The 21108-nt window shown below is 36.2% G+C and overlaps 1 protein-coding gene across 3 annotated transcripts in view; it reads left to right on the top strand.

Moving 5' to 3' along the window:
• LOC134794781 (rho guanine nucleotide exchange factor 17) overlaps positions 1 to 21108 on the top strand; it is a 180897-nt gene that overhangs the window by 151048 nt on the left and 8741 nt on the right. For all 3 annotated transcript variants that reach the window (XM_063766587.1, XM_063766571.1, XM_063766577.1), the window contains exons 4-12: positions 3167 to 3244; positions 11681 to 11863; positions 15011 to 15239; positions 15500 to 15812; positions 16246 to 16337; positions 16685 to 16907; positions 17307 to 17398; positions 19085 to 19215; positions 20507 to 20667. In XM_063766587.1, coding sequence (XP_063622657.1) covers positions 3167 to 3244; positions 11681 to 11863; positions 15011 to 15239; positions 15500 to 15812; positions 16246 to 16337; positions 16685 to 16907; positions 17307 to 17398; positions 19085 to 19215; positions 20507 to 20667 — 1502 coding nt within the window. The remainder of the gene's footprint in view (positions 1 to 3166; positions 3245 to 11680; positions 11864 to 15010; positions 15240 to 15499; positions 15813 to 16245; positions 16338 to 16684; positions 16908 to 17306; positions 17399 to 19084; positions 19216 to 20506; positions 20668 to 21108) is intronic.

Here is a 21108-nt window from a genome sequence, read left to right on the forward strand (position 1 = left end):
AGCAACTACAAGTACCTACTTACCTTGTTTTGAATCGGTAATAAAAAAGCCAACTAGTTTCTTGATACGTGTGTGACTCATGTCATAATCTTATAAGGCCCCGTAGGTTCAGGTTTTTGGCTCTACCTGCCCAGGATACCGGATATTTTTGGCAACCGTATTGTGATTTATACCTAACCAATCCTGAATCAACGAAAGATATAAAAAATACCTGTTATCATCTAGTAATTATGAATACGAGTATATTTTATAAAAAAATAACTTTAATGTAACATGTGTACAATATTATAACATACCTATACGAATTTAGTCCGAACTCTAGCTGTAAACAAGCCATTTTTGGCTTAGCAGTTAAGAAACATGAAACTCTGCGATTCATTTAATGTTTAGAACTTTAATAAATGAAAAAAAAAGCGCTACTGTTTTTAGAAAACTGTGTTCTTTGAACCTTCGGCATCTCGAGTGCATAATTAGGTACGAATTATACAGATATGTTCAACGTTGGCGGACGTTGGTAAAACATCAATATACTGCGTGGTGTTTATATTGTGTTTAGTCAATTCCTTGCGATTAATTACGTCCTTGGTATAAAAGCTTTATCCCCGCTGCTACCCGCAATTATTTCCTAAAGTGTAATTAATATTATTACGTAAGTGGACTAGTTTAGTAGCTTATTTATTGACCGTTATATTTTGTTGACTTTTTATTGCTTAATAAAACTAATAAAGCACATAAAATATCCTAAAACATTACAACTAAACAAAAATATGACTTCTAGTTGCTCACGGTGCAAAGGTGCACATGACGCTCGTTATATTTCCGCGGTGAATAGCTATGGACAGGAGAAAAAGTTTCTAGAACAAACGAGGTTGTTCATTGCGTAAAATTATATTATTATTGATTTGTTATTCTTAACGCACGCACCTGTATAGCCAGCAGCAGAAGTTGTTAAGCGGGCCAGGTGATCAAAATGATCTAGACGCGACTTTATTGTTAATACTTAATAGGATAAGAGCGTGTCAAGGTAAATTTGAACACTTCGCCCGCTTAGCAACTTCTGAACTGTATTAGACATGAATCTTCCAAAAAAATCTTAAATAAACATTATTTTTACAGAAAAACCCTATAAAGATATGTATACAGGATGATTCATGAGACGTGAGCAGGACTAATCCTGCACACTCAGTAACTGATAATTGATCGATCACCGTCGTATTTAGGTGAAACAAACATACTTTTTCCTTTTTTTTAACTTTTTGGTGAGGGCAAATTTAATTCTCTACAATCATAGTCACCCTACAAGACCTAATTAATAAACATAAAACCTCTTTAACCGTAATGACAGCATTTTGATTACGAAGAAAGAAACTGTCAAACTTGAGTGAGATACGAGTTTTCAAAAGTAACCAGACCGTGATGACAGTGATGACATTCAATTTGACACAGAATATCGGTAGTTTAGTATTCTAATTGTAGGGTGACCATGCATGTCGTAAATAAATTAATAACGAAAAAAAATTAACGTTAACCTCACTAATACTGATACGAAACAGTCGCTTATAATTTACGAAATGCGCAGTGTTAGTCCTGCTCACGTCTCCTGAATCACCCTGTATACTCGTATAAATATTATACATCGTAAGCTAATACGGCCAGTAGCCGTAATGAGTTGTTATCGATCCGGCACGAGGTCGCTGATAACCGGCAGCCCATCATAACATGATTTTCCCACGTGCCACGGAAGCACAATGGATCTTCAAAATAAGAATAAGAAATGTTTATTAGCACAAAATATAACACAAAACTAAAATTCATTTAGAACATAAATATTTGTGCCAAGCTTCTGTTTGGGGTTTGTTTAGGAGTCAATATTGTGAATTTATGAGTAGAATGGTTACAATTAATCGATTTTGATATTTTGTTCAGGTGGTTTCGACCCGTCGATATTTGTTAGTTCTTCGTCGATGTGATGCAACAAAAAATGAATTATCAAATACTGCTATTACTTAATCTGTGCCAAATCGTCAAACAAAAAAAATGAGGCTAAGACCTTTTTACACCGTTCTTGAAAAAGTTAGAAATAATTCAAATAATAAAGACTATTTACTACATTTGGATGCCCAGGATTTAATATTTCAGACATTTAGGTCACAGCTATTCATAGGTGAACCCAGGGTGAACCCAGTTCTGTAATACCTAGACGGACAAAAGTTAGTATTCTTAGACACGCTACATCGATCGACCAATTTCTTGAAATAAGGTACGAATATACGAGCATGTTCTTGGCACTCTAATTTCTATTATTGCTCACTAATTTAAGAAGGTGGCCTCTCCCACTACTATTTTGCGTGTAAAGGCCGCTAAAATTTTCACCTAGGGATTGAATTTTATAATATCATGATATAAAGAAAGCTTTACATTTCATTTGGAGAATATGCTTCAAATTTTAAGGTCCTACCTTATTAAAAATCGGTTTAAGCTGCATTTTGTCTATAAGTTTCTATGTGACGGAACTTTTTTATATAGGGAGATGTACATATATCGCGCCTACTTAGAACAATTTTACAACGAACTGCACAATTGCATAAGCACATTATGAAAGAATTTATTCATAAAGTGGCGATGGAATTTTGCGGCTCGGTGGGTGTACGTGGTGACTACTTGTTTGGCAGTCATTCGAGGTTTACTATCAGCGTTGGCTCTTTGCAGAAGGGACTGCCAATGAACTTACCAATTTGGTTTGTTTCTTTAGTGACGAGTTTGGCTTAGGCTGTGTAAATGAGTAACTTCACTGTTAAAGCTTTCAAGTTAATTAACGGTATCGTACTTTCCAAAGCTAAATTGTTTGCAACCTACCAAATATTGTTGCAGGTTACACGCCTTTTAGAAAACGCGACCCTGGACTCAGTACTAAATAGTTTAAGAAATATTAAGGAATACATTTCGGAATAATCGAAGTATCCAATTCGTTAGTCACAGCCGTCACAGGATTATTATTTAATACACGTAGGTTAGCAATTTACAACCTAGTTACTTCGACCCCGTTGTGAAATTTGCGGGTCCAACATTTTGCATCACTTTTCATGTCGTAGTATATTTTTTTCTATGGTGTTAATAATTAAGAACAAAGTTGTAATATTCATATATGTGCTTAATGTTGTTTCAGGACACGCGGACACACGTCGTCGTCGAGTTGTACGACACAGAGAAGTCCTACGTTGAGGCCTTGGAGATTCTAGTAAAGGTGAGTTTAGAGTCTTATGATTTTATACAATATCCTACCTTCTTATTAATATGGAATGCCCAGAAAAGTAAAATACGTATGATACCAAATTGATTTCAATGTAAGTGCCTGGAATCAAATTTCCATCATATTTTCGCTAGATACCTTACAAGCCTCTCTGCCCGATTCGGACTTTAAGATTGTTTCTAAATCTATTAACTGACGTATCTTAATGTTCGAAGCGGGCCGTCTGTCTCTACTCATTTACCGCATAAGCCTTGCTTTAACCGCCCAGACGTAACACGTGGCAGGTGTTTTAAGCTTTTTAGCAAAAATAAGGCGAAAATGTAATTATAAAGCCCGCTCTTTCGACAGATTTAAAGATTTCCAATCATGTCCTTTCATTCCATCCTGACACATGCAATATGCATGACACCTCTTTTGGCTTTTCAACTAAAATCCTCATATCACACCTTTCTTAATTCCCAAAGGATACAAAGCCGTCGTGAATATGTTAATACCATTACTGTTCATCATCTCGAGGGCCTGTTACTAATTAAGATGTGGCCCGAGGGCAATTAAGGAAGGTTTGATAAGGGTACTGACCCAGGCCCCATGATAACCGATAATAGCTGAATGTTACTGAAGCTGATACTTACATACGCTCTTATGGTAATCGTGGTGATATTAAGTGTATGCACAGTTTCAAAAGGTTCATAATCGTGTTGTGAAGGTTCGTTTCATTGGTCTGTTCTGTTTTTGTACGGAGCTTGGTTGAAAGTGCTTCAATCTTTTCCGCAAAAGGTATGGCTTATATGGATCACTGTGTTGGGAAAAACAAACTGGGTATGCATTAATTGATCATCTTACTGAAGCTAAGCGTGATGATAGCAAAACGGTGCGCAAGTACAAAATTCGAAATGAATAGGAACGGCAGAGCGAACAGAAACGCCATTTCATTTTAATTTGAGTCAATTGTCCTCGAGCCCCTTCTACAAAAATATTATTTATTAATTATTATATCCAAACCAATCGGGATTCAAAATAGTAGGTAGGTATTTTTTTGTAATAACCCTACACAGAGGATGCCCGAAAATACTCTTGTCAGATGTTTCCTAACTGATTATATTGTACAAAGTTTTGCCTCATGTATCCCTTTTGATCTGCTATTTAAGTACGGAAGAAGTAATTTAAAAGCAATCTCATGTCAAAAAGAACAAAAGTTGTTCTAAACAGACTCTGAAAGTGGCCAATAATAGCTGAAAAGAATCTCGTAATTCGCCCTCCAGCACTGTATTATACAACAGGCTGGTATAATTTTGAATAACAAAAGGACAGTCACCTATTCTTGTTGAATTTTTAACTCTTTTTCATACTCATCTTTTAAATCTTTTCTTTTAAATGGTCCGTAAAAGTAAACCTTTTGTTCCAATGGCACCTTAATTATTTTTACACGAAATCTTTTAGAGCTTCATACATTAATCCTGCAAAAGTCAACCTTTGTTCCTACAGCTCCTTTATAACGTTACCTTTCCCCTAATTTTCCTCATTGGCGCCGCTTCCACAAACTCGCTCACGTCCTTAATTTATTGCAATTATGTTAATAACTCAGCTCGGCCGTTCATCTGCTCTAAATTAACTGTCGAGTGACAAATTCATTATATTTGCGGTTGGATCATGTGGCGAGATTATAGGGTTGGCGATCCTGGAATTTTGGATCGTTGACTCTTTTGTTGTTCGACTTTTTTCTAGCTATTCCTGTCCTGTTATTAACCTTCGTCGTTCTCTACCACCTCCTGCGGACTCGCGTTTTGTGTGCGATCGTTGTGGCAAGAAATGTCGCGCTGCTATAGGACTATATAGCCATCAACGGCGATGCGGGACCCCATAAACACACAAGCGCCGCATCAAACATCTACAACAGATGATGTGGCCAATGATGATGATGATGATGATGATGCCAATAATATTCCTGTGATAAATATGATCAAGTAAAGCATGAATGTACTTAAAATGTACACTTGTAAGGTTTTTATTTTTATCGAGTTTTATTTCCTTATTGTCTGTTTTCTTTAGAACCTCGAAGAAAAAGTTGAACGTAATTTAAACGTAAAATTTTGTAAACACAAAAATAAAAGTCAAAAATAAATAAAAATGAATATTGGTTAATCTTATAAATCACCGGATCTGACTAGAGAAAAGGGAAGGGAAGAGAAGCACAACGGCAGTACGGCAGTTTTAATGGCAGTAAAAATGTATTTCTCAAATTATTATTTATGTAATTAAAAAGAATACGGATAATAAAAAACTCTAGAACCTTTACACACTTTAACATTTAATTAGGATTCTTCAAGGAAGTTTAATGCACACTTGCACAGTGAAGCCTAGCGTAAGTAATTGAAGTGCATCAGAACTTTACGGTGTTGGGACTACTTTGTTGAATACATGCCACAGTGCGGTAGTTCAGAAGGTGCACTCTGTCTGCACAAATTACAAAACTTTCATCCAAGTTAGTGAAACGCTTACTAATAACAAGATAGGTACAAATTTTGTATTAATATATCGAAAATTCATAAGAACTTCTGCGATTTTCTGGGCAATCGAATTGAAACGTCATATTACACTTCGCTCTCGCCAGGTGTAACATCGTAAGCTGCTTATATAAATAAGTAGATTCGATCATTATAAATTGACACATTTATCGCAGAATGCATGCAAACAAATTAAAAGCCAGCTTGTGGTATTTGTTTTCGTACTTACCTACCTACTTAAGTAACTCCTTTTTTCTTAGAACTTTCTAATTCTAACTAGTGTCAAGCTTAATTGCATTGGTTTTTCTTTAAATTTCCAGGAATTGTATTATTATATCTGGAGGCGTATTCAGTTTGTAAAAATAGGTTATAAATTTGATTTGTTTTTTTTATGGCTATCATCTTCATCATCATCTCCTCCTAGTCGTTTTCGGCCACAGCGACTGCGTTCTACCCAGTGGTTCTACCACTGAGAATTCCTGGTGCACTCTCAGATGACTGACATAGCCAATTTATGCAGCGAATGTGCGACCACAATGTGTCAGTGTCAAAAGTGATGCTGATGTTTCTGGTTGAAGATACGTCACTTTTGACACTGTTAGATCATATCCATACAGCATACGCCTACTTAATATGAAAATATTACTCTACTAAAGAGTGTTACGCGGGGTCGTGCAGAGCGACTTATTAAAGAAGATTTTAAATTACTACCTAATTAAGGTCCCCAAACAATCAAACGTTGCTAAACGTTGCGTTATTTTCAGTTAGGGTAACATTCCATTTCTGACCGCAGCTGCACTACTTAGTACAAACGCGTCGGTGTTATTGTCAATTTCCATAGTAAAATGAATGGTAGTACTGCTGTCGTTGGAAATTAACTGTCACCTTTACCCGTGAACAAGACGCATGATAACTGCGTCGAAATATCGGGAGCTCGAAAACAATACCTACAAAAGGTAATCACGGTCGATATAAGTGTAGTCAAACGTTGCTTCCCAAAAAATTTAAGTCACATTTGCTACTTAATTACTGTTCAAAGTGTACAAGAACGCGTCCCTTTGAAAACACACACGAATGACTACCACACTGAAATATAAAGCTCGAGGAAACGAGTACGTGTTGTTTACTGCTTCTGTGCAAACTTTCTCCTTGAGCCGACAAGGTGAAAATTAGGGTTGGTATCGCCGTATATTGTGTTTTTTCTTTGCAGTCTGATATTTTTGTATAAATATTATACATATACCTACAGTATAATAGCCATTCGTTTTTTCTCTCTCATTCTATTTCTAGCTCATCCTAGAAAGTAAAGGATGATTCAAGCTAGACCGGGCCGGATGATCGGCGGACACGTGGTGCTTTCCATAGAAAATGAAGCGCTGGAAGCTCCAGCCCGGCCCCGGCCCGGTCTAGCGTACAGGTGGTACAGTCAGCATCAAAAGTAGCAGATCAGACTACGGGTCAAAAGTATCTAGATATTTTATTAGCTTGACAAAAATAGATATGTGTATATATGTCAAACAATTAGATTCTGACATACTATTGTATTCGTGTATTGTTATATTTCTATTTATGTATATTTGGAGTAACGTGTATTCAAAACTTGCATTTCATTTATTTTAGGGATTGTACACTTTTAAACTGAAATAAATGTCATATACTAAGAAAAAGTGACCAAGGCCTCCAGTGCCCCAGGCTGGAATCGAACCAGCGTCCTCTGCTATCGCGGCAGGTGCCTGAACCACTCGGCCACCGGGCCACAGCGACATTAGTCAAATTTTCCAAGTATATGCACTTCCTACTGAAGGCTTGTGGCGCCCCCTAAACAAACACACAAACAAACAAACACAAAAATACAAATAAAAATAAACAAATTAAAATATTTTCTGAAAAATAATTTAATTTGTTCAAATACTTCATAGTATTGTACACTTTTGTTTTTGTTTGTCATTCATCGTTACTTCTGTCCTACTCATTTCCTCAAAGGTTAACTGGAAGAGATCCCATTCAGGGATAAGTTCGCCTTTGTTGTATTTAATTGACTCTTTAACTGTGTTTCTCGTGTTTTTATTTCTATGTACAATAAAGTAAATACATACATACATACATACATACTATTGAACGCGAAATGTAGAGGTTATAAGTAAGTATCTAAACACTTTGTTGTACGAAAAGACGAGAAAATATTTCAGATACTTTTGGTGCGTTGTTTCATCGGATACTATCGCTGCTGAGTCAGCATTGCTGACTGTATTAGGTACAATTTTACTTTCCACACACTGATGAAACTCAGCGCACCAAATTCATTAGGTAATTTATGGTAGGGTTTTTAATCCCTTTAAAAATAACAATAGTACACTCCCCTGTCGGGTCGGTCCTGAAACTAGCTCGTCCGCCTATCGCACTTTCCGCCGAGTCATTACAAAGTGCTTTTCACTGCTACTGTGAGGAAATTAATTAATTATGATCGATATTTTATAATCGATTTACGGGAGTCAGCCTATTCATATTCTTACTTGCTTTAACTAAAAATTCAAAACAACCTAATATAGCTGCCTAAATTTGCAATAAACATTATTCAGAATACTGTTAGTTTTTCTCGGCAAATAGTAACACTCATGCATATCTCGTAATAATCTTGCTCGGAAAACATACAAAAACTCAAAAATGCGCGTTTTCCCAGAGATAAGACGTAGCTAGATCGACTTATCGCCCCCGAAAGCCCCCATATAGCCAAATCATCGAAACCGTTAGAGCCGTTTCTGAGATCCCCGAAATATATATATAAATAAACAAGAATTACTCGTTTAAAGGTATTAGATAGATAGGTTAGATATGTGATAAGATAATGTGTCACACATGCCAGAAACTTATATGAAAGTAATTTGCGATTTGCACCCTTTCGCCCTACTCTTTTTAGAAGGGAAATGACATTTGCCAATGAACCTAAATTGAAGTGTGAACCCTTTCCTGTCTTACTGCTTCGCCGCTAACTTGCTCAAGAGCCCAACTTTAATTACTCTAGGTACTCATCTGTATCTAGGGTTAGCTTGGGAATAGATATTTTTAGACACTAGGTTTAATAATCTAGATTTTTACCAGACTTCTTTTGTTTGGAATAATTATCTGATTGGACCAAAGGATGTTTCTTCAAAAATGTTTAATCAGTCCATTCCATAGGCCTACGAGTATGACATTTATGACTTAGTTTATTTATGTTATGAAGAATAAACGGTTATTGCATAAGAGATGAGCCTGTTTAAGAGATCAACAAAAAAGAGGCCTATAACTCACCGGATTGTTAATGCCATTTAGGGTTCTTGCTAAATTATAAATTCTATAGCGTAAGTATTGAACAACCAATTTAGCTAGGACCCTAAATGACTCAACAATCGCGGAGCGTGATGGTACATAAAATAATAATGTTTAGTTACCGAGTGTATATCTTATAAAATTCAGTTTGTTATGAATACAGCACGCCTCCGTATAATTGCAATAATAAGTTCATTAACCTGCTATTTATATAAATTTTCAATATAATGGCAACCCTTATTTGCTAGAAACTTTGCACTTTTTGAGTGCCTTTACGGTTATACATATATAACTTTACTGTCGTCTACAGTTTGTCTGCATAAAATTGGATATTCAACTCTTAAGGTTGACGACAGGCATTGTCTTGATATCCAGTTTAGTTTTCGAGATTTCTTATGAGATGAGCCAAGAATCGAGTCAGAGAGATAGCTTTTGTCACGAAATCGTGTACGTATGTAAAAATACATATTCATTTAAAAATAGTTGTAAGACATAAATACATTGAATGGTTATATTATGTTATATCGCGGATTTGATAAAAAATATTTTTTGAGACCTCTATAATTAGTAATTGATCGTTCTAAAGAAAAATTTCCTAAATTTTGATCATTAGTATTTTGAGTAAAACAATTTTCGCTCTATTTGTTGAAACCTAATTCAGAATCTATAACTGAAGCTTTATTCATTGCAAACATCACTACTTTAATCAAAGTCATTTGCATAGTGATAAAAATAAATGAGTACTCCACCTAGAATCGTCAACTAGATGTCATTCTTCATCACGTCAAGTTACACTATTTCCACAATTTTCCGCCGCCAGCCCTGATTTCCTTGCAAATTTTCCACTTCCCCCTACAGGGCGACAGTGAATCTCCCACCCCTCACCCGTCTGGCACGTTCGCTTTTAATTTCATGACAAAATGGCCGCGTGAATAGTTTAAATACCCTGATGCTTGTTCATTACGAAAATATGCCTATCTATGTAGATCATCAGCCGGCGTATTATGGATGGTTTTATCCACGTGATAAAATAACTTACTTTTTAACATCGCGGGAGAGAAAGTGACGGACATCGTTTTATCACGCTGTCACGTAGACAAGAACGACCATCATATCTGTACAGGATCAATTACCTCGTGTAGGTACGAAAATCTTTTTGATATTGTATTGACGACAGATATAGTCTAATTAGTGACCGTGCTTACCCTGCGGTGCGGAATTTGGATTATCAAACTTGAATACTGCTCAAGTGTATGATGAGTTTTTATATGCAAAACACATATAGTCAAATTCCTTTAGCTTGATTGCTAAATACTTACGTGTTACTGACTTTTAGTCGATGTACCGCTTACTCTTTATTGGTAGATTTAATTTAAAAACATTATACCAATGCAACATTTTACTTATGTTTTACGCAAAAAAAATATTATCTAATTAAATGAGTAATAAACAAGCTCGTTTAATAATATCTAAAGTACGATCTAAAATAAATAATAGGTAATTTTAAATGACTACATGAGATTCGGATGTTTATTGTATGTACTGCACCGATTATTTTAAGTAAAATAATAATTAACACCAAAAGTATCGGTATAAAAATATCGAAGAAAATAAAAGAAAAACGCTTAAGCTAGCTCCCGAAAGTTAAAACAGCTTTAAAGCTATTCCACCTCATATCCATAAAATATAAGCACCCTTAATCCCGAAAAACAAGTTCGTAAACATTTCCTCACGAACTCAATTTTCTTTATGAGTAGGGTTGCCAAACTGTCCAAGTTGCGCTCGGAGTCCATCGTGCCCCAGTCTCCGAACTCGACTTGGTCACTTTACATCTTGTTATGGTTGCGAAGTGCTTCGAGCTTGTCTTCGGGGAAAAGTTATGATTTATTGCTGAGTAAGACATCTGAATTAAAGCATAGGTATATTATTTACGCTTAGTGGAGTGCTAATAGATATTTACGGCTTTTATCTTTAGTTCCGATTTGTTTGTCTTTATAGTCCCATAACGGGAGTATGGCAGGTTCAAAATTTGTTACATTCGAAAACTTATCTTCAATTGTTTACCATATTTTCTCCCAGTAAAGTGCAGTAAACTAGAATTATAGTTTGCTTATGTCACATCCGGTTGTTATATGTGATGGAACGGATGGCGCAGTATAGTGTTACGTTACGAGTATTAAGTACTTGTTACCGATTTAATGAGTAGGTTGTTCATAATTCTTTTTAATCATTCCATTGACTTATCCTATAAAAGCTATATATTTCCCCCACGACTTTAGGGCCCAGGGCATGGATTTCAATTCATAATGTATGTAGTCCAGGGGCCTTACCATGATGTTCTTATAGCGATTCTGTTTAGGACCTAAACTGAATTACTAAAGGACGGAGCTATATAAGTCGCATAAATCCGTCTCTTAGCAATTCAGTTTAGGTCCTAAACAGAATCGCAATAAGGACATCATGGTAAGGCCCCAGGATGTCCTTCTAATAAGATTAAATTTTCTTCATAAAATAAATAGTATTTTAGGAAAATTATAAATAGTAGTTTATTAGGAAAGCTACTAAAATGTACTGCAGACATTTTTTCCTTTGACTATAAAACATTTTTCATTTTCAGAAATATTTCCAACCACTCAAGAGCCCGGAGAATGCCACGCTCCTGGACGGGTTCCTCGTGGATGAGATCTTCTACCAAGTACCGAGCATACTCAACGTGCACCAGGTTTTTCTGGAGCAACTCCGGCGGCGGCTTGAGACTTGGGACCTGCAGCAGAAGATTGGAGATGTCTTTCTTGAAGTGGTAAGTTTGTATTTTATAAGAGCGATGGACAAGCATAAACTAGCCCGTTATTGAGCAGATATCGCAGTCTATAAATGAGAGTTTCGTAGACATAAACCATTTGTAATTTGCGCGCCCTCCAATTCAAACTTAAAGACGCAATGTTTGTATGCTTAAGTCTAGAGTCCATCTACGCTATGTTTGCACCGACTTAGCAGTAAGGGAGCGCCAAGTATGTCGTGAGCATATGGCGTGGAAATTTAGCGTGAACGAACCCAAAAAGTTTACTTTAGGCGTGCTTCGATGGTCGCGCAGTTTAAAAATGGTTTATCTCAACTGTTAAATTCACATCTGCAGCCAAAAAGGGCTCTGCCCTGAAATGGCCCCCTCGCACCCCCAGAAAGGGAGAGTGTCAGAAGACTCCGCTGCTGTTAGATTTTAGGATTTACATAATTATTCTGACAAATAATCGCATAGATACCCATCTAATTACTTTTTAAAAATCGGGGTAATGTCAATGACCGCTACACGGCTGAGATAACCTACAAAACAACAACCTACCCTTTCCTCTACTTCCTAATAGCATCATCGCCGTAAATCTAATACAAAATGTACTACTTCAGCCTTGACACAAGTTCCTGTTATTGGGGACAAGGCAACGACTCCTTTATTGTGTCTCAACCCATTCGCAACGACTTTTTCACGTATAACATTAATGTTAGGGTTGATACAGAAAAGGATTGTATTTTTTATTTTTAATTCAATGGGCTATGTACGGCTATGATTTCTCGGTTTCTGTTTAGATAACAACAAGTTATCGTGACATGAAGGCAATTATCGTTGAAAAATAAGATACAGTGGCATAACATGCTACAGGACTAGACTCGGTCACACCGCCCTTTTCTTTCGTTCCTATATGAATTAGTCTCCAGAATATTTGCTAAGAATATATTTCATCTAAAAAAAAACTTGTTTGTAATTAGGGTTTCTGCTCGAGAATTCTCGAGGCGAGAAATCTCGAGAAATTTGTCCTTCGTCGAGACGGGAAAAAAATTCTCAATGCCTCGAGAACTCGAGAAATAAATCTCTTGTGATAAGTAACCAGAAAACACGCATTTAGAGACGTGATGTGACTAATGTGTGACTATAATCTAGTGTATTTTTAGTATTAGAAAAAAGGTCAACAATCTTGACGAGTCTTTTTATTGAAAAACGCTTAAAAAAATTAGTAACTTTTACTTATGAAAGCAAAACAACATAAATGATCGTATATATTATGCTAATGTTACATATTTGCCGTGACTAATTTATCAAAAGTGTTTTTCATTAAAAAGACACGACAAGATCGCTTATCTTTTTTCTAATACAAAAAAAAATCCGAATTATAGGGCCTTGTAATAACAAATATTGCAAAACTAAATTACTATTGATAAATCAAATCATCCCGATAATCTTTTCTTATTAGCAAAATAGCACAATATTAGCAGCTTCATTGTTACGTTGAGTACCTATGTAAGTATTCATATTACTTAGAAAAACTTGATGATAAAATACCTTATTGTGATTTGTTTAAATTTTGTGAAATACCTAAAGAAATACACTATAGCATATCACATCGCCGGCACGCATGCACCTTTAGTTTTTTTGTTATTGAATTTCGATTATTAAGTGCAATTTATGGTAACTACAAACTTTCCATTTGTTTGATTAAGAAAGAAAGAAAGAAAGAAAGAAAGAAAATAAATTTATTCAGGACGCTTACAGTATTGCTTAAAATTAATACAACACTTTTATAAGTTAAAACATAAACGTCACTGAATAGGTCTCCCCTCAGCTTGATGACAAGTTACCTTTCAGGTATCTTGACGCTGGTCTTCCGTGGAGACCTGTCCAAGCGATCGATTGATCTCACCTACACCTACGAGTCTGATTTGTAGTAAAGCAAACAATTGAAAATTAGAAGGTGTTTTTTGAAACTTTCAAAATTTCTCGAGATACTCGAGAAACTCGAGTAATTTTGGTCGAGAATTCCCGTGCCTCGAGAAATAAAAAAGGCCGAGAAACCAGAAACCCTATTTGTAATGCACCAACCATTACAAAATACACTAAGTAAAGGATGACTCACGCCAGAAATGGCCGTGCCCGGGCCGAGGCGTCTGACATGTCATTTTCTATGACGGCTGATGATCAAAAAACGACGCGCCGAAAGCTCCGGCCCGGCCCCGGTAGGGTTGCCAGATGGTCGGGATTTGGCGGGATTCTCCCGATTTTTAGCATGTGTTCCCGATTCCCGATAAAGTGAAAATTGTCCCGAAAAACAGCTTCACGTTATAAAACAATAATTTCAAGTTCCGAACTGTCGTCGAGCGAGCGAGCTGACGTAGTGTCAATAATGTAAAATATCGTTGTTTTTAATACAATTACTTTAATTTGAATGTATTTTTTTCCCGACTTAAGTCCCAAAATCCCGAAAAATTTATATTGTTTCCCGATAATAGCGCCTTTCGATCTGGCAACCCTAGGCCCCGGCCCGGTCTAGCGTGATTCAACCTTAAGAGCCAACAGGAGTGGTCATTTCTCCATACAAACGTACTCCTCGTTTACCTCCGTGGTTTTTGAAGCTAGAGCAATGATTTTTTCAACACAGATTAATATTGTCAATATCTGTGTCGGACCGTTTTGCTTTTTTTGATATTTTTATTTTTTTAAGGCGCTAGAGCCCTTCAAAAATGGCCAAAATGGCCTAATTGACTATGCCGCAATGAGAGGCGTGGCATTCAAAACTGATATCAATTAGCCAAAAAAGCAAAACGGTCCGACACAGACAATTTCATAATCATTTAGATTTCCCAATTTGGTTACGATTGGTTAAGTTTTGGAGGAGGAAACAGAGGAGTACGAAACCTCGATTTTTGAGATTTTTACGCAGGATTTTTCGCCTTGTCCTTATCGTACTACTTTTAGGTGCCGCTTCCGTTAGCGAGACGGGTATATTTACCTAAAATATTTAAAACTCAGCTCCTGTTTCGTCTTAAGCATGTACTACGTCAGTCGCAGCACATAGAGTACCATAGGTGCGGAAAGAGAAGAGGCGTGAAATGGGTGGGGCCTAATACATTCCACGACTCTTCTCTTTCCGAACAGACTAACATGAAACTTTTCTTTCAGTTCACTAAACCCGCTGTCATGGACACGTACATGTCCTTTATCAACAACCTAAAGAAGGCGAAAGAGACGATAAAGACTGCTGCAGCGTCACGGCCAGCGTTCGCCAAGTTCCTGGACGCGATGGCGAGGGACCATAAGGGGAAGTGGTCGTTGGACAATCTGCTGATCAAGCCTGTGCAGAAGTTCCCGAGCTACAAGCTGCTGATACAGAGGTTGATCAAACATACAGGTCAGTATATTAGTTTTTATTGTAAATAAATAAAAGCTCAAATGTTTTTGGCATACCTATAATGTCTAGTTTGATAGATTTCGATTAAATTATCAAAAACCTAATGATTATAAAAGTACATAACTCCTACCTTCCAGATAAGGTTGGGATAGTATGATATTTATAAAACTTTATAATATTTCAATGTTAAAAATAAAAAAGGTTATGAGTAAGTATATGTTTTCAATTGAAGGTTAAATCACGCGTGTTTAATGTTACAGATCAGTCGCACCCCGACCACAAACTGCTACTAGAGGCTCAAAAGGAAATCCACGAATTGCTAGAACTGATAAATTGCACAGAACGAGAAAGTTTAGAGTTAGAACAACAACAACAAACTTTAAGGGACCTAGAGCAGATGATCGAGGGTCTCAATAACCTGGCGGCAGCGGAACGGACGTTTCTCAGGCACGAGACGGTTTCAATGTTGTCTGCACAAGGGACCATTAAAGATAGAGCCCTGTTCCTTTTCAATGATACTCTGTTAATAACGAGTGTTAAGAGACGGACAGGGACTATGAAAAAACCCATTCCGTGAGTAAATTTTGTTAAGTACATAATTATATTGTTAAGTAATTAAATAAAAAAGCTAGAACCCATAAGCAAATAATGCTTTGAGTTTTCTACCCAAAACATCATTTTAAAAGTTTTATCAAAAAATATTACAAGTTTATACATACAGATGTACGTGCATAATTGTTTTCCATCGTATTTTCTCGGAAACGTTCGTATTTGCCATGCTACATCAGTCAACCTCAGTACTTTTTGTTCCGAGTCTGACTGAAATAGAAAGACACGTTCGTAGTGTTCGTACGTTTCCGTGAAAATACGATGGAAAATAATTACATTAATTAAATTACGCACTACATCTGTACATAAAAGTTTAATTGTTTTCAAGACTAGTTCTTATGAGTTATATTATTTAATTTGATTTGATTTGATCAAACCTATTTAATTATTATTACAGAACATACCAAAGTAATATAGCAAGTCAGATGGAAGGTAATAAGTACAAACTTTTGATGAGGATACCATTAGCCGATCTCGAAATTGTTAAAGGTGAGTACCATTAGGTATAGTTTATTAAAAATACTGGTTTTGTTTTAGTAAATACCAACCTCGAATGTTGTTGCATTATATAAGTACCTACCTATTACTTAGTAAAAAAAAATTAAAATGATGCAGTCAATTTTTTTTAAGTCAAAGGATTTGTGAATCCTGCATTAATCTCCTTATTGCTTGTCCGAACCAAAACAGACATCATAAATTAATTATTGAATTGTTAACTATTTTTATATCAATAGTAGATATTAACATAAATTAAAATAAATAATAAAAATTTTCATTCATTCATAAATGTGTCATATGAATTTCACTCATTAAAAATATTTCATCAAAACTTTCAGCAAAGGACGAAAATCTCCGAAGGGTAATGCACGAAGTGGAAACGCTAACAGAAGACGTAAAGACGCTGACACAAATATCTGAACACGTGGCTGCGTTGCACATGTCTCACTCGCACTTAGAGGAAATAGTGAGAGACATGCTTCACACGATGAACAGGCAGTTGTCGGAGCGACAAAATAGTGATACGCAACTGTGTTATATGGAGATTAGTTTAAATACTTCGTAAGTACCTTAATGTATTTCATCAGCCAGTTTATTTTATCAGCCAGTCCTAAAAAACCGCGCAACACTAATATAGTTGAATCATATTAAATTGCTAACATCTTGCATGTGTCTTCTACATAGAATAGGAAGCACAATCGAACGAAATAGGATGAAAAACCGTCCAATATTTTATACATTTCAATTTTTATTCCGATTCCGCTATAGGAAGAGGAGGAAAGTAAATAAAAATAAAACCTATTATTTTTGATGTCTTATAAATAATGATTGTAATGTAACTGTTAATAATACCGAATCAAAAACAGAAATCTTCAAAATTAAAACTCCTTTTACTGGCAACAAATTACTGGGGTACACTTTGCGTTGGACGCATTATTAATTGGTATTGTAAAATTTCAGGAATGGACCAGAGAATCTTACTTTAATATTTCCAAAGACGGAGAAGAGAAGCAATTGGGAGGAACTAATAAACGAAACCAAACAAAAGTTATGTAAGTAAATTAATTCTCGTCTCAAGTCTGGTGTCACATGACCGCATTTGTCCTAAAAAAAGTCGGATGTTTTATAATGTCTATAAAAGTTTCGTCTCTTTTTAGTCGACTGATGACGAAAGGATTGGTGGTGATGATATTTTTGACAAATGTGTGATGTTTTGAAACGTTTTACATTTTTCCAGGACGGACACTTAGGTTATCTATAAAGTCTGTTGGAAGTAAGTAATGTAGTCGTAGATATACGGGGTGTGACGTGTAACAGTAGAGAATAATTAAATATATCTTAGAATATCCACAGTGACCATATTAAGACTATTTTTTTTTCTTTCATTCTATCAAATCTTGATTCGAAGTAAACTTAAAAGTTACAATCGTCAATTTGAGCATCTACATTCGTGTTACTTTTTTAGATACTTAGGGGCTGTCCATAAATTACGTCATCGATTTTTGACCCCCCCCCCCCTATAATCATCCAAAAATCATGCTTCAATTGACCCCATTTCCTCCTACTTCATGCTACCGTCATCCGATGTCCAGACCCCCCCCCCCCTAATTTGAAATGACGTAATTTATGAATAGCCCCTTACAAGATTTATCGTTTGCATTTTTTTCGGATTTAGATTCTTTAATGTCGTAAAAAGCTGAAAAATCATTTATTTACAAACAAGATATATACAGCGGTTTTAATAAAATAAATTAATAAGTAGCTCAAATAGATTTTAGCTAGTAAATAAAAATAAAAATATTTTTTTTGTTTTGGAAAATAATACAAAACCGTAACTTGTTTTCACTTATTTATTAAATTAACATGTTACAAAAATTTGAATGAAACTAAAGCGAGATAAATGCAACTATTTAGTTATTGCTTCTGTTTGAGTTCTTTTAAAAAAAAAATGTGATTTACAAGAGCTCCCGTCATCTACTTAGTGATATAAGCCTGAGCTACTTGGAAGGAAAACATAACATAAGTAGATGGCATTCCGATCAATCGTATTCGAGAAATACGAAAAAGACGCAATTAACCCAAATATACATTTACCCGATTTAACCTTACCTAATAATTTATGATTATTTAGCAAATCAACCTTTTCATTATTCACTCCTGTCACAGGCCACATCCTGTATATTAGGTCAGATATTTTATATCACAATTTTATCGTTAATTATATCGAATTTATATCCGCGTACAAATTATAAATAAGTTAAAAGGGTGAACGGAAACAAGTGAACGAACACAATAAGCCGGATGTTGACCGGAAAGCAAATGAGTTCATTCGCGGTTCATTCACTACGAACGGAAACAAACGGTACTGTGTACGAGTAACTGACCTACGGCGTATTTTGCACAACTAGTCTTGATTGTTAGTCCTGTCCTTAGATCACCGGATTAAAATATTAACACATACTTTACTCGTATATCACTTTCAAAATTTACGTTTCGCTTTTTAGGGTTACGTAAGACTTCTTCCCTAGTTTACGTCCTCAACATCCTACGTGTTTCTTTTTAAATTTTCTAGTGTATTTCAGCTTCATGTGATTTTTTGATAACCGTTCCATTTTTATTTAATTTGTATGTCTTGTAGTTTTTCTAGTTTTTTTCCCGCCTTCATTTCTGAATCCAAAAGTTATAGATGTGCTCAAGTATGTATAAGTAAATTATTATTGAATGTAATATATTTGCAGGTGTATATGGTCAGGAGAGAACTGCGCCAGAGTTCCTGTCCCCCGTGCCGATCAGGAAAACTCGCGCAGGGCTGCAGTTCACGTGCGCTGCTCCTACGCTACCGCCTAAAGGGCAGGCACCTGACGTTTGGGTAAGCTATTGATAAAGATATTTAGGATATAAGATATTTATTCGTGACGATCACAAAATATGTACGAACATGTACAGATAACAGCAAGAAAAGAAGAAATTATTAAGTTTAGTTTGCATCACAAAATGGACCCAACTAAGCATAATGCTAGCTAAATATAAAGCCAGCGCCGCTGGTCTTCCGTAGGGCCCATTCGGGAATGCCACGACAGATAACACATAAAGATACATAATAAAGTATTACAAAAATACATAAAAGGAACAATTAAGAAAACAGAATAAGTACAAAAAAAATATTCAGAAAAAATCATTTAGAAAACAAACAAAACCAAAGAAAAATAAATACAAGAGAAATAATTAAGAAATTATGAACGCGACCATACCATGCGTCCCCGCTTGCCTGCAGCTGCTAGCGCTATTGTACTACTGCCATCTGTTGATTAATGATTTTTCACGCCACTGTTCGGAAATGTGGCAATAGATGGTCTAAAACCAAGCTGGAAAGTAGGCAATAGCTGTAGCACCTGAACCACCACTACTACAATGTTTCATTGTTATCATCATCTGTCATTGGTGACGGTTCGTTACAGCAATGAGTATCATTTAAAACATAAAAATCAATTAAAGGTCTTTTTTGGCGCAACTTTTTCCTTCAAAACTAAAATTTGCTTATTTATAGGACCAATTTCTTGTTAAAAAACAAGAAATGTCAAAACCATTCAGTTCGTTTTTTTTTTAACAATTATCCATTCAGTTCACACTTAAAGACTTTTTTACTTTTGTAGCTTGGTAAATAGTGTTTGACTAAAAAATACAAGAAACACGTCACGCTCGCTATAAAAATGAGTTCTTCTAGTGAAGAAAATGATATTGTTACGCTGACGCCTACCGAAATTCAAGAGACAGCACAGGTAGTGGCTAGTAATTTGCTACCAGAGAAATCGCGGGCTGGTACTTATAGTTATGCAAATGTTTTCTTATTTCCTCGCAGTAGTCGTGAAAAGCACTATATAATGCCTCGGCCGGAAACGCTAAAGATGGACTCGTATTATTTGGGGGCCTCTACTAACGTGTCGGCCCTCAAACGCACTCGTCCATCTTTTAGCGGTTTTGCGTCCTCTCCTACAATGTACTATAGTTTAGTGTAAGTGAGATACGTAGATGCATAAACTTAATGCCTTGATGTCTACGAGTAAGTGGGGTAGAGGCCACAGTTTACGTTCTGGTTAGTGCCACCTTCACTTTAGAGGAGTCTAGTCTAAAATTTCATATTCTTTCCCTCTCGATTCCAGGTATGCAACAGCGACGGCTACGTGGGGCAAGTGTGCGTGTTGACGCTAACTCCAAAACCGCAAGTGACGTCGTGCAACGGCGTGTGTAACGCGCGCATCTTGTGCGTCGCGTGCATACCGCCCGCGCCCGCGCTCACCAGGCAACATACTGTTGATATACCGTAAGTGTTTCAATTTCTATTGGCCGATAGCACGACACTCAATTTTAAGCGTGTTGGCACTATTGCCAAAATTATAAGCAACGTCATGCAATGGCGCGCATCTTATGCGTCGCGTGCATGCCATCCGCGCCTGTGCGCTTACCAGGCAACAAAATGTCGATATACCGTAAGTATTTTTTTCATATAAGTAACCTCATGCCCAAGCTAAGCTTCAGACAAGTTTGTGCATTCTGACAATCTCGCCTAAGCCGTAAGTGACGTCACAGTGGCGTGTGCAGTGCGCGAAACTTTTTCAAGGCATGTAAGTATGCCTGCGCTTGCATTAAATTTGTCGGGCAATTAACTGTTTGCAGGTTTACCGTAAGTATCTTTCTCATATATGTAATTGGTGCCTAATTTAAACTTCAGTCAAGTTTATGCGTGCTGACGCTTTCTGCAAAG

This window comes from Cydia splendana, chromosome 1, assembly GCF_910591565.1.
Source record: "Cydia splendana chromosome 1, ilCydSple1.2, whole genome shotgun sequence".
In the NCBI taxonomy this organism is placed as follows: domain Eukaryota; kingdom Metazoa; phylum Arthropoda; class Insecta; order Lepidoptera; family Tortricidae; genus Cydia; species Cydia splendana.